This window comes from Oncorhynchus mykiss, chromosome 26, assembly GCF_013265735.2.
Source record: "Oncorhynchus mykiss isolate Arlee chromosome 26, USDA_OmykA_1.1, whole genome shotgun sequence".
Classification (NCBI taxonomy): Eukaryota; Metazoa; Chordata; class Actinopteri; order Salmoniformes; family Salmonidae; genus Oncorhynchus; species Oncorhynchus mykiss.
This window is the reverse complement of record NC_048590.1, coordinates 18,190,044-18,204,159: the sequence shown is the minus strand read 5'-3', so window position 1 is coordinate 18,204,159 and position 14,116 is coordinate 18,190,044. Positions and strand designations below refer to the sequence as shown.

The window sequence follows — 14,116 nt, the reverse complement described above, 5'->3', positions numbered from 1 at the left end:
GTTTCTACCGCTGATATAATTCCCAGTTCCCACAGTTTCATGGTAGAATGTTTGTTTGGATGGTTAGCCATAGCAGTGATATGGAGTTACTGTCTCTTTAAACTGTAAATCCAAGTATATTATTAGACAATGGTCTGTCGAAGATCATAAAAACACTTTGACCCAGTCCATTTGTCGTCAACTGGGTCACACTGGTCTGACTGGAGTTAAGATTTCTCGAGCCTTTTAGTCTGGATTCCCTTAGTTTGTGTCAGATAAGAAAGCTCTGCGTCTGAGGGAGGGGGTTTGGTAGTTTTGTCCTCTGTGTAACCGTGTCCCGAGAGCTATTGCGTACGGTCATCCATATTAATGAACACTAACTGCTGTCCTGCAGTCGTATTCTATCCATGGGGAAGGTGGGAGACATGACTATTGCTCCATTGATGCCCTGTTCCAATAGAGCAATCCAAATGAAAAAAAGGACATGCACCGCTCGATAAGGACAGTGGAGGGAAAACATGTTACTGCGTTTTAGTCATTTACCTGGCTTTTCCAAGTACCTCAATCTCTAAAATCAATTCATTCAATTGATATTAGTATGATGATTGACAGTAGGATAAACATCATATTAATCATGTCGTGTTCAAAGGCTATTTGGAACATGAATTGGCATTTGGCAAGCCAGTACCCTCTGCAAAGTTTTAACATAACGCACAACCCTCAAACAAGATTTCTTACACTGCAGTTGCACATAGAGGAAAAATGCCGGAGACGTACACAGCTTCCCTTTGCCACCCATGGTGACAGTAAGACAGGACGATTAAATCAAGCACACATCATGTCACGTCACATAGTTACACAACAAAGACCAAATGTTTCACAATGGCACCATCTTGTACATGGATCAGGTCTGTGTTTAATTCCAGTACAGGCTGTCCCAATGCGCCAACCCATCAAGACACAAGCAACTGGCGGGCCCCGACACAGTGAGACAAAGGCCGCACAACGAGCATGAAAAAGGGAGTTGAAGCCATCTCTGTGTGTTTGAAATGGTCTCCACCGTCATGCGGGCGTGTTGACACAGCTGTGCAGAGCGCTGGACACACCAGCTAGGTTTGACTGATGTTCTCAGCTGGGCTCATGTGGTCACCGGAGCTGGGAAACAGGGACTTGAAGAGAGATAAACTGCCAGAGACATCACATCAGCAGCGTGGCAGATTATACAGCCGAGCTGCGTAGCCCGGGGAAGATTGGCAAGTGACATGAAACCCGGGTGAGATAAAAATCAGGTTTGTACTCGAGACACATGGCCTTATGGGACAGGCGATTAGCAACTCAGATGAAGAGATGAGATAAAATCGCAACATTGAAATATCCCAAAATGTCAGGATTACAAGAGACAAAAATGGTCTCTGGAGTTAGAGTTGGAGCCAAGCCATTTTACAAACAGTCTGTCCCATCCACAGATGGAGCGGTGAAGGTCAGAAAGTAACCCTTAGCGCTCCTGCTTCCTGCCGAGAGCCCATGCAGTCCAACCCCAACTGTGCGTGTAGATTAGATTCAGGCCTGGTTAAATAAAACTGGCATTCCAAACACAATCATCTTAGAAGATGAAACTTTCTGTTTGGGAAATGGCCTAAGTACATTTTGGCAGGCCGCTCGAACACCGTGATCTGCACCGTCCTCCTCAGGAAGGAGGCGGGGGTCGTACAAGGAAAAAAAATCTGCAGAGGGCAAATTTCCACTCAGCTAAATCCTGCAGGCAAAAACACAACAAATGAAAAACATGTCAGTGCCCTCTAAGCAACCAACCAACGCATACTCAAAAGCAGCCCACAATTACGTAACAGTGGCCTTCAGTATACAAACTCTCGTTTTAGGGCCTTGGTTGGCTGCAACACAAATCAGATCATATGTAGGCAATGAAGTGGCCATAATTATTCTCAATGTTACTGAGCAGCAGCAATGTTTCCAGAAACTGGGACATTGAACAAGAACATAGTGACTAATCAACATAACTGGTTGAGGCAGGCTTCTCATTAACGTCTTATAGCTAATGATGTCTGGTACAGCGTGAGCTATATAGTCAGCATTCAGGAATTATTCACCCAACACAATAATCCTGAGTGTGCCTACCCGAACATGTTCACCCTGCAAACATGGGAAAGAGCACCCTCTACTGAATGTAATCGGAATGATATTACACCAATGTCTCACTTTTTCATATCACGAACTGTGCAGGCATTTATGTACTGCAACAAAATACAGAGCGTTTTTATTCATTGGGGGGGGGGGGGGGGGGGGGGGGGGGGGAACAGCTGTAGTCCAAGACATCTTTATGGTGAGTTTCTGGTCCAAGTGTGGAGTCAGTAGAGTGCCTGCTCACCACAGAACACACACTGCATTGTAACCAACGCCACTCCACACACACACACTCTATAGTCTGAACTGGGAGAGGAACCAAACCAACAATATATTACACAGCTTAGTGATTTTTTATTTTTACATCTAGAGACACTTGTGTCATGTTGGGGTTATTCTACCAGTCAACAGGTACCGATTTGTCTTGGGAATTGTGCCTGTTTATCATGAAGCTCACATGATAGTCAGCTCATTTTGATTTGGACAGGCCCATGTGACCCCTACTGCTGGCAATATAAATGACCATATCCAGACTGTTGCCCATCAGGACACAAGACGTTGGAGCACAATAAGAGTTCCTTTGGGGGGGGGGGGGGGGGGGGGGGGGATCTAATATACACCACATGTATTTACCTCAAAACTTCATTGTCTGTTTAGTGCAGGATATCTTTAGAGGAAATAATTCAAACCCCGGGACATTTCATGAATTGTTTGAATTTGGCAGATAAAAAAAATACAAATAAATGTTTGATGTCCTAATAAGCGCAACAACATGTGAGCGAACAGTAAAAACAGCCAGGACACGAACATTGAAAAGTATATCGGAAACAGTCGCTCAGTTTATCACATAATATGTGGAAACGTACAGTACAAACAAAGTGCTCCATCTACCCAAACTTTCAGTTATCGCTGCTGCTACACTGCAACATTCCATTCATATATTTTACAGAGGGGTTAAGTGCATGTCATTGAGGAGGAAAACAGCTTTCTACAGCTGAAACGTGGCAGTTGTCTGGGACATGGCGTTGTAGACGAACGTGTTGTTGAAGGGAACAAACTGACGAGTGATGAGTTTGATGGCCTCTTGTGCAGCAGATCCTAAGGAAACGCATTGAAAGCATATTGAAGACGGTACATTTGCTCCAACTCCCAAGAAAACTAAAATGTTTACCCATAACAGAACAGCATGAGGATCCTAGACCATAATAGGATCCAAGTCCTGTAGAACTCACCTCCCAAAAAAGATGCCACTGTGTGTGGCTCAGCAGCACCGTAGCGACAGCTGTCGGAAGAGCAAAGTGAAATGACATGTAGATTATTAAATCATGTTCCTCTCCTTGATTGATAACCTCTTATAGCCATTTTACGGTTCATGGAAATACTGCGGCAAAATTACAACTATTGAACACAAAAAAACTGTAGTGAGGTTTTTCAGTGGGCTGTATGTCTCATGAATTGTTAAAACGACCATCGTCTCTGCACAGAACAGCTGACTGGACACTACGCACAAAAACGTACAACTCGTGGATGTAGTCATCCTTCACACTGACGTTGAGGCCGTACTCCTGCAGAAGGCTGTTCACACACAGCTTCAACTTGCTAATGTCTTCTTCTACTTGGTAATTGTAGACACCTTCAACAAAAACAAAAAAAAGAGGGAAAAAAAACATATCACCTGTCTGGAGATGGGCAGGTTAACATGGCAGAACACCGTTTTTCGTTCTGCTGTGGTGTGACAAAACAGTTGTGTTGAGGGGGCAGAGCTACGCCAGCCGAGCCGTACCTGGGTAGCGGGAGTGCTGCTGATAGAAACGGTCCACAGAGCGCAACATAAGGTACAACACCATCTCCCCATCTGCACCGTCCATGGAGCAGGCTGAGGAGAGAGAGAGCAGCATCTTAGTACACACTACCAACACACATTATTATTTTTTTTTTAAAGGGACGCAAAAGCGAAACAAAAAGGCCAAATCAAGGAGGGAGTCTGCACGGTGTTGGACTTACTGATCGCATCTTTATTGACCGTCTCCACGCTGTATTCTTCAGCCAGAGACCTGCAGCGCACCACCCTCAGGAAGGCAGCGTTCTTGCCTGCAGACCGAAACACACAGCACAGGCACGAGGGCTCAACCTACTGCAGTGTTCCCTTTCATCGTGGGTTCATCAAAGTGCAGCCACACTATTGTATGGCAAACATGGCGCTTTGAGTTATTGTTCAATGAGTTAAGAGTATTCAAATTACATTCCTGCCATATTATACGTCCTCTTCACGTTATATATATATATATGATTGTTTGTGTGCTCGTCAGAATACTCACAGAATAGTTTGATGTCCTGCTCAGATATGCTCTCTGAGGGCTTTGGCAAGGGAAAAAAAAAGACAAAGAAATCAACCCCCATTTAGCTAGATAATATCAGAAATCAAACCTTATTTTACAATCTATCAAAAAGGTAATACAATGTTGATACTAATGCAGCACTACTGCTACATAAGTATTACTGCAGGAGAGTTATTATGCGTTTTTGACATTACATGAGATGAAATATCCCAGAGACTGAAGAATAAGGTCCACATACCTTTCCAACAGACTGCAGGAGAGACTCTACATGCTTAGACACGACAGAAGCATCTTGCATTGCCTTCTCTCTATAACTGAAAACATATACCTGCATTAATGCCTAGGTCAGAACTATGATGATTATGCCAGCAAAAAGCATACCTCGTGGAAATAAGGTTAAGGCCCAGTCAATCGTAAACAGTGGGAATCGCAGCGTCATATGGTTAGGCACATACAATTTTACCATTTAGCTATGGACATTGGTTTATTATGCAATGACTGTCCTCTCCACGATATGCCCCAACTCAAAAGCATTGACCTGTGCTTGCTATTAACCCAAAGCAAATCATTGACTTTTTAAAATTAAAATTGGGGGCTGGCTACTTGCTATATACAGTGCCTTGCGAAAGTATTTGGCCCCCTTGAACTTTGCGACCTTTTGCCACATTTCAGGCTTCAAACATAAAGATATAAAACTGTATTTTTTTGTGAAGAATCAACAACAAGTGGGACACAATCATGAAGTGGAACGACATTTATTGGATATTTCAAACTTTTTTAACAAATCAAAAACTGAAAAATTGGGCGTGCAAAATTATTCAGCCCCTTTACTTTCAGTGCAGCAAACTCTCTCCAGAAGTTCAGTGAGGATCTCTGAATGATCCAATGTTGACCTAAATGACTAATGATGATAAATACAATCCACCTGTGTGTAATCAAGTCTCCGTATAAATGCACCTGCACTGTGATAGTCTCAGAGGTCCGTTAAAAGCGCAGAGAGCATCATGAAGAACAAGGAACACACCATGCAGGTCCGAGATACTGTTGTGAAGAAGTTTAAAGCTGGGTTTGGATACAAAAATATTTCCCAAGCTTTAAACATCCCAAGGAGCACTGTGCAAGCGATAATATTGAAATGGAAGGAGTATCAGACCACTGCAAATCTACCAAGACCTGGCCGTCCCTCTAAACTTTCAGCTCATACAAGGAGAAGACTGACCAGAGATGCAGCCAATAGGCCCATGATCACTCTGGATGAACTGCAGAGATCTACAGCTGAGGTGGGAGACTCTGTCCATAGGACAACAATCAGTCGTATATTGCACAAATCTGGCCTTTATGGAAGAGTGGCAAGAAGAAAGCCATTTCTTAAAGATATCCATAAAAAGTGTCGTTTAAAGTTTGCCACAAGCCACCTGGGAGACACACCAAACATGTGGAAGAAGGTGCTCTGGTCAGATGAAACCAAAATTGAACTTTTTGGCAACAATGCAAAACGTTATGTTTGGCGTAAAAGCAACACAGCTCATCACCCTGAACACAGCATCCCCACTGTCAAACATGGTGGTGGCAGCATCATGGTTTGGGCCTGCTTTTCTTCAGCAGGGACAGGGAAGATGGTTAAAATTGATGGGAAGATGGATGGAGCCAAATACAGGACCATTCTGGAAGAGAACCTGATGGAGTCTGCAAAAGACCTAAGACTGGGACGGAGATTTGCCTTCCAACAAGACAATGATCCAAAACATAAAGCAAAATCTACAGTGGAATGGTTCAAAAATAAACATATCCAGGTGTTAGAATGGCCAAGTCAAAGTCCAGACCTGAATCCAATCGAGAATCTGTGGAAAGAACTGAAAACTGCTGTTCACAAATGCTCTCCATCCAACCTCACTGAGCTCGAGCTGTTTTGCAAGGAGGAATGGGAAAAAATGTCAGTCTCTCGATGTGCAAAACTGATAGAGACATACCCCAAGCGACTTACAGCTGTAATCGCAGCAAAAGGTGGTGCTACAAAGTATTAACTTAAGGGGGCTGAATAATTTTGCACGCCCAATTTTTCAGTTTTTGATTTGTTAAAAAAGTTTGAAATATCCAATAAATGTCGTTCCACTTCATGATTGTGTCCCACTTGTTGTTGATTCTTCACAAAAAAATACAGTTTTATATCTTTATGTTTGAAGCCTGAAATGTGGCAAAAGGTCGCAAAGTTCAAGGGGGCCAAATACTTTCGCAAGGCACTGTACATGAATAATATAATCATCACTCCCTACACATTCTGGAGGTTGATGAACTTCTCCGAGTCCGCAATCATGTCTGGAATGGAGCCACGTACAGGTAGGTTTCCGCCGCCGTCGTTCTGCACAAACTCCCTCACTGCTCGAGTCATCACCCAGAAGGCTGGAGTCTGCGTATAGCAGAGAAAGACAGAACAACAGTCAGCCACGTATTAAACGTACAAATAAATCCTTCACAGGATGCTTCAATCATGGCCTGAGTAGACGTGTCATGTTTTGAGTAACCTGTGATGTAATGTCATTGCATTGCTCTCCATTGAAGAGGTCGTCAACGCCGTTCGAAATCTACAGAGATGTGAGAGGAGTTAGAAAAGTTGACAGAGTAGCAACTTCCAGTGGACTCATGCAACCAGCAGCACGGATTAACATAATACGTCTGAAAGGAGTGTGTGTGTGTGTGTGGGGGGGGGGGGGGGGGGGGGGGGTTAGGGGTGAGGTATGAGAAGAGCTACCTTGGTTGGGTTAAGGGCTGTGTTGACGTTCTTGATGGCCTCCTCAAAGTTCTCCTCAACCTCGGGAGTTCCCTTCTCATTCTTCAGGATTCCTAAAGAAACCAAGCATCATGAGAACACAAACCATTTACAGAGGCATAATCTGGATAAGATAGTGTCTGTAGACAACTAAAATTAGGTGAAAATGTAAATTACAAATTTAAGTCAAGAAAAATCTGTCAAGTTAAATACCTTGCCGAATAAGCTGTTTGAAGGCCTCCTTCTCTTTGTAGTTCTTCGGTAACTGAAAATTGTGCTAGGAAAAAAATATATATATTCTTTGTCAGCGCTCTTGTACATCATAGGGTGCTGTAGAATGTGCCTTTGGTTGTTGGTCAGAAGTATTACCTCACTGAACCACTTTTCTAGGTATTTGGCAACAATGATGATCCATGGTGTATGACCGTGATCCTGCAGAACACAAGAGCATAAGAAAATACATGAACCAGGGAGGACCAAATTGCAACAGTGGCCTAAAGAAAACGGCCAACAAACATGGACGACAGCCCAAACACACCTTCTTCCCCATTCCCTCCAAGTCGTAGGACTGGATGTGGCTCTTGAGTTCTGCAAAAGGTTGGTCAAGCCTCAGGTCTTCCAAGGCGTTGTCTGGATGAGACTCAATCACTAGAGGGAGTGATCGCAAACAACTTGTTTGAGTGTTTGAGATTAACTGCAAGAGAACACAGTGCTTGTCACCATTACTACAGATTCAGCAATACACGCGTGACTCACAAGGTGTACCATACCTGTGTGTTCCTTCACTACTAGCCTCATGTAACCGACGAGGCCATACGTTCTACACACCAGGAAAGGTACATTTGCATTCCACAACACCGACCCCAGTCTCAAACACGTGCTGTGAAAATAAAACAAACAATTATAATTTACACGACAAGAGAATGTTTTCATACTTGATGTTACTTCGTAAGACTATCATAAATATCAAACACAAATTATTTATATTGAAATGTATGTCGATAGATAAATGTGTAGGATTATGAGGATGAATCACACCTTTCTGGCAGCTGGACACCAATCACCAGGGTAAACCGGTGGAAGAACTCTGGGTCGTTGTCCAAGAGCTTGTCTGGGCTCTATAATGGAAAATGAAAGACCAGATCACAATAAGACAAACAAACAAGACTTGTATCTGCTATAAGTGCCCTGCTTGTTATAGAACACTCAGCAATCAATACAATCAACGTGCACTTTGTGGACAGTGAGACATCAACGGCTACTGAACTGGTGCAGGGTTACGGTGAAGTCACACCTGGATCGGAATTAACACAGATCTAACTCAATACCCTGAGGATCCTGAAGTCAAATCTAGGCTTTTGTTTTTCTGACAATATGACAAAATCTGTGCCAGGGAAAGCCCTCTTCATGGAGAACTGCTGAACTGCTCATAGTTGAAAACAAACCTCCTCCACAAAGTTGCCAGATACATCAGTGTTCAGCTCCTGTAGCAGCTCTGTGGCAGCCTGGGCTCGATTCTGGAAAACCACATCATCTCAGATGACTTGTTATGACATTATGCATGCAGGTAGAGCTGAGATATTGATAGAGTAGAATATCATTAGGTTATAATCGCTTACCCTTCCTATGCTGTTGTTGCTAAGAAAAAAGCTGAGTAAGAAAAAGAAAATAAAAGTTAATTGAAGGTAAAGACAGTTTATTGTAGAAAACATTTTAAGATCAAAAGCGCATCAATGAGGTGATAACACTAAGCCTGTCACTTTCTTACTTATTCCCGACGTCTTCCCCGGAGACTTTGTGTCCATCGACAATAGTGAATGCTCCAATTCCTGATGAAGAGAGCAACTAGCTTAGGTAGGCTAGCCTATCATGGCGCATTCCCGTAGAGCAGTGTTTTCCACTCCTGGTCATCGTTATTTTCTAGAATCAAATATTGAAATATTTACCTGGAAGCACAAGGTTCTTGAGTATTTCAGTCCCGGATGCAGTGGAATTGATCAGGCATACGTGTGCATTTTCAAGTTCTTCTTGGCCATGGTCTCCCCACAATCTGAAATTGATAACAGGCCATCATGTCAACGACCATGTTGCCAATCTCCAATGCCTTGTTATTTAGCTGTTATCTCATCTGGTATGGTAAATAGATGAGAACAAGGAAACCTTTTTGAGATTCAAGTCAGTAAACGACACCAATCCTGGCTGGTGTTGTTGATAGTAAATGACGAGGCTAGAAGCTAACTAGCAGATAGCTACCAGCTGACTGTAATAGTACAGCTAGCTAGCTAGTATATCAGTGAAGACTAGCTACAGTAGCTAGCTATTATAATTGTAAAGCATGATAGTTCGCTAGCTGGCCGAGTTAACGTTAGCCCAAGAGAATAGACTGTCAAGCATAGACTACCAAGCATAAAGAGTTAACGTTACTGGGCTTGCTACGTTAGCTAGCTGCAGTTTGTCAGTGGATATATATCTAACTCGTGCAACGATATACGTTTAACAAATAATTGTACAATTTGCACATTATTTCTATCCTTACATACCTCAATTGTCTATCGTATTTCTGCTCTTTAGCAGTTTTAGTCGCTGCCATGGTCCGCTTGGAGAAGAATCCCACCAGTTAATTTGATAGCTATATTCGCTGATTCGATAGAGAGACAAGTGGGTGAACGCAGTTGTAAATTCAAAGCTGCACTTTCGATTTATCTACAGTTGACCACCAGATGGCGTAATAGAGAGTATTCAATCGATTCAAACCTGCGCAAAATGTTATTAATTATTTCTGCCACAGTTGCCACCACCCATTCAAACTAATCAAGGAATTTGATTTACAACACTTTTATAATATGGGTGCTGCACGGTGCCATCGTTTTTGGGCTGGTTTGCGGAAAAAAATTATACCTTGACTTTGTTAATACATTTTGAATGACATGTAAGATGGTTAAGAAGATAAGATGTGTTCACTTAGATGCAACTTTTTAAAATCTTGGTTATATTATCATTATTATAAACTGGGTGGTTCGAGCCCTGAATGTTGATTAGCTGACAGCTGTGGTATATCAGACATACCACGGGTATGACAAAACATTTATTTTCACTGCTCTAATTACGTTGGTTACCAGTTTATAATAGCGATAAGGAACCTCAGGAGTTTGAGGTATATTGCCAATATACCAAGGCTAAGGGCTGTGCATTCCGCATTGTGTCGTGCATAAAAACAGCCAGGTATATTGGTCATATACCACACCCCCTCGTGCCTTATTGCTTACATATTAGGTATGCGTTTAAACTGGAAATGCAAAACAACACTTTATCCATTGAAATATGTGCAACGCATTATCATTAAAACATGTTGTGAAACATGCTACTTTGTTAGTCCAAAGGAAAGTGTATCTTAATTGGCTGCTGTACTAGGTCTAATTATCATAAATAAGGGGGTCTTTCTTTAGATGTTTTGAAGTACAGTAACATAAATCAAGCAGTGGAATTTAAAAGAGGGCGTGGCAAGGAAGGATCATTACGATTGCCATTCGTCGCCACCTGATCATCCTTCCCAACCTCAACTCCCAGACTTCATTAACACTGCTCACACGCCAGCACTTGTTATTCGTCACGCCATTTATCCCATCAGTTCGTGCAGTCTGGACTGTGAGGCGGAGTTGGTCAGCATATCGATAAGGTGAATCTAAGCGGAATCATCGAAATGACAGGGCGTCACTGGGGATACGGAGAGGAGGACGGTAAGTAAAACCTACCAACCTGGGAGAGCATCACTATGCACGCTACTGTAGAACACACCGCATCTCAGCGCTGACCTTGTTTGGGGACGCTCGTGCGCTGCGAGTGACAGGCATTCGGGCATTTTTCTCTGCAAGACTGAATGCATATTTGATTATACTTTTCTGATGGCAATAGGCTATAACCACATTCATGTTTTGAACTATGTCACCTCTGACATTATTATTATGAAGCGACAGATTGGCTGATTAAACAAATTTAATAAAAGTTTTTGTAAAATGGTGAATGACTGGATCTCCTTTCTTACATTACATTTTGTCATGTCCAGCTCTGACCATCTTTGTTTCTAAGGTCCAGATGCATGGCACAAAAACTTTCCCATCGCCCATGGCAATCGCCAGTCTCCCATAGACATAGTTCCCGAGGACACTGTATACGATGCCAGCCTGCCTCCCATATTCGTCTCCTACGACCACTGCAACTCAATCAACATCTGCAACAACGGCCACTCTGTGACAGTGGAGTTTGATGACACCGATGACAAAACAGGTAACGGCAACAGAGGGGAAGATATCGCTATAGATCATATAGAATGCAAACAGAAGTACAAGAAGTGGTGAAAAAAGTACCCAATTGTCATGCTTGAGTAAAAGTAAAGATACCTTTATAATAGAAAATGACTCAAGTAAAGGTCACCTAGTAAAGTTCTACTTGAGTAAAAGGCTAAAAGTATTTGGTTTAAAATATACTTAAGTATCAAAAGTAAAATGTAATTGTTAAAATATACTTAAGTATCAAAAGTAAAAGTATGAATAATTTCAAATTCTTATATTAAGCCAAACTACAACACTCAAACATAACTTACAAACGAAGCATGTGTGTTTAGTGAGTCTGCCAGATCAGAGGCAGTCAGGGGCTGACCAGGGATGTACTGTTGATAAGTGCGTAAATTGGAACATGTTCCTGTCCTGCTAAGCATTCAAAATGTAACGAGTACTTTTGGGTGTCAACTAAAATGTACGGAGTAAAAAGTATAATATTTTCTTAAGGAATGTAGTGAAGTAAATGTAGTCAAAAATATAAATAGTAAAGTACAAACTACATAAGTAGTACTTTAAAGTATTTTTTACTTAAGTACTTTACACCACTGAATACAAGCAATATTGAGAAATAGTATTGTTTCAGATTCGATCATCAACCCTTCAACTTTGACTGAGTGTGAAAGTCAGCCAGCCCAGGCGTTTTTTTTTTATCACTGATGTATATCATTGTGACGGGTGGGTGGTTGTTTCTGGACACCTCCATCACTCATGACTATGACATTAGCCAACACAACCACTGTATTGGTAAGGGGACACCATTATGTTACGGGTACTGTGTAGTAGTACTATCATGCTATAACCACCCCCCCCTTGCATGCACATGTGACACTTATTTAGTGGAGGCAATTCTACCTACGTGCAGTATGCGGATGAATCGTTTATTACAATGTCTAGCTTACACTTTGCATGGTCTTAGTCACTGTTGTTTATGCTTCAAAGTTCACTGACAGCAGATTCTCCACCGTCGTCCATTCTGAGCAGTGTAGTAGATTGTGGAAGCCTAATGCCCTAAATGACACAGCATTTAGTTTTATTGCCAGGAAACTTCAAATGTTCAATATTATCCATTGAAAATATGTTTTGTATTTGCAGACTTCATCACAACCGCCATCAAAATGTGGTTGATGGATAGACCACTTAAATTTGTATATCATTAAGGCCCCTCCTACTGGACTGTATGATTCAGTGAGATGTGTTTTTGTGGATATAGTGAAGCCAGTATTTAACTGTAGGAGTGTCTTTCTGCCAGACCAGACATCTGACCACATCAGGTAATCTTTATAGTTGCCTCATATCTGTTTTTAAACTGATAGCCCAAGTAAACAAAGTCATTGACAAATAAAACATGAGGAGAGCTGCTTTGCTTCTGTGGCATCAAAAGGTCATTGGAACCAAGGGTCTGAATAGAATGACAACCAAGTAAGTTGGGGCTTGTATTTTGAAAAGTGTTAACTGAACGCCTACAACAAAAAGGTGTTCTAACTCTATTATCTCGTTCCCCTGCACATCGACTTGGTACTGGTACCCTGTGTATATAGCCAAGTTATTGTAAACTCATTGTGTATTTTTTTTCCTTAATTCTTACAAAAAAAAAATCTCTCTCTACATTGTTAGGAAAGGCCTGTAAGTAAGCATTTTGCTGTTAGTCTACACCAGTTGTTTACAAAGCATGTAACAAATACATTTAAAAAGTCCCTCCACAAAAGGAAAATACAAGCCACGACTGATTTTTCTCAGTCTTAACAAAGTGTGGCTTGTTTGGCTAAGGTGTAGATCACTATGAAAACGAATTCATAGGAACCAAACAAACAAGTTCCATTCTGCATGACATGGTCTTATGATCGATAGACTTCCCTATACTTTCACCATCGGGCTGGTTGGAAGTTCCATCACCTATGCATGCCCATTTGTCCTGTTTCCCTTTTGTGGTTGTGTGATTTATGGTGTGGGTACCTTTTTTGTACATGTGTGTACATGCTTAGTGTATCAGTAACTCAGGAAACGTAGGAACATGCTCTAAAGCACACATTACCCAGGTGCCATTCTTATCCACCCAACCGTTTCATGAGGATGAATTATTAGACGCATTAATAAAGTCACGACCGGGCTAATGGAAATTGAAATGCAAGATCAATTTGATAAATGTCAACAGACAATTTGTCCGTTCGACATGGTGTGATCATTTTTTGGAAGTAAAATGTATTATGCGAGAAATGGCGGAAACGTCTTTGTGCAAATATTGATCTAATAACCATCATATCGAAGCAAACGTGGAGTCACGTGTGGTCCTCCCGCAATGACTCTGGAAAGCATGCAGTTTGTTAGGCTACTGATGAAATAAGTTACGATGATCTTCACAGGGTGGTAAAGTGCACAGTGATGCGCTTGATTAGGGTTGCAAAGCTACCAAAGTTTACCGAAGTTACCGGAATCTTCAGTATTTTTATTTAACCTTTGTTTAACTAAACAAGTCAGTGAAGAACAAATTATTATTTACAATGACTGCCTACCAAAAGGCCTCCGACGGGGGCTGGAATTAAAAACAAAATATA

The 14,116-nt window shown here is 41.8% G+C and overlaps 2 protein-coding genes across 4 annotated transcripts in view; one reads left to right on the top strand and one right to left on the bottom strand.

The window, feature by feature from the left end:
• Window positions 1-2,455: 2,455 nt before the first annotated feature.
• Window positions 2,456-9,918, bottom strand: LOC110506342 (NEDD8-activating enzyme E1 regulatory subunit). 2 transcript variants are annotated; one of them, XM_021585896.2, is made up of 20 exons: window positions 9,768-9,918; window positions 9,174-9,277; window positions 8,996-9,056; window positions 8,847-8,877; window positions 8,673-8,744; window positions 8,266-8,345; window positions 7,998-8,107; window positions 7,766-7,875; window positions 7,597-7,659; window positions 7,441-7,504; window positions 7,210-7,301; window positions 6,983-7,042; window positions 6,734-6,867; window positions 4,699-4,774; window positions 4,440-4,479; window positions 4,126-4,212; window positions 3,905-3,997; window positions 3,630-3,754; window positions 3,354-3,403; window positions 2,456-3,219 (listed from the first exon to the last, which is right to left on the bottom strand). In XM_021585896.2, exons 1-19 carry the CDS (start codon window positions 9,815-9,817, stop codon window positions 3,383-3,385), a joined length of 1,473 nt encoding a protein of 490 aa, XP_021441571.2. In that variant the 5' UTR covers window positions 9,818-9,918; the 3' UTR covers window positions 2,456-3,219; window positions 3,354-3,382. The 2 variants fall into 2 exon arrangements, with proteins under 2 accessions (XP_021441571.2, XP_021441570.2); XM_021585895.2 differs by having other exon boundaries at window positions 3,640-3,754.
• An 806-nt stretch (window positions 9,919-10,724) lies between these two features.
• Window positions 10,725-14,116, top strand: part of LOC110506340 (carbonic anhydrase 7) — a 42,367-nt gene continuing 38,975 nt past the window's right edge. Inside the window, exons 1-2 of one of the 2 annotated variants that reach the window (XM_021585893.2) lie at window positions 10,725-10,964; window positions 11,314-11,511. In XM_021585893.2, coding sequence (XP_021441568.2) covers window positions 10,928-10,964; window positions 11,314-11,511 — 235 coding nt within the window. In that variant the 5' untranslated portion in view covers window positions 10,725-10,927. The remainder of the gene's footprint in view (window positions 10,965-11,313; window positions 11,512-14,116) is intronic. The other variant, XM_021585894.2, reaches the window with a different exon arrangement.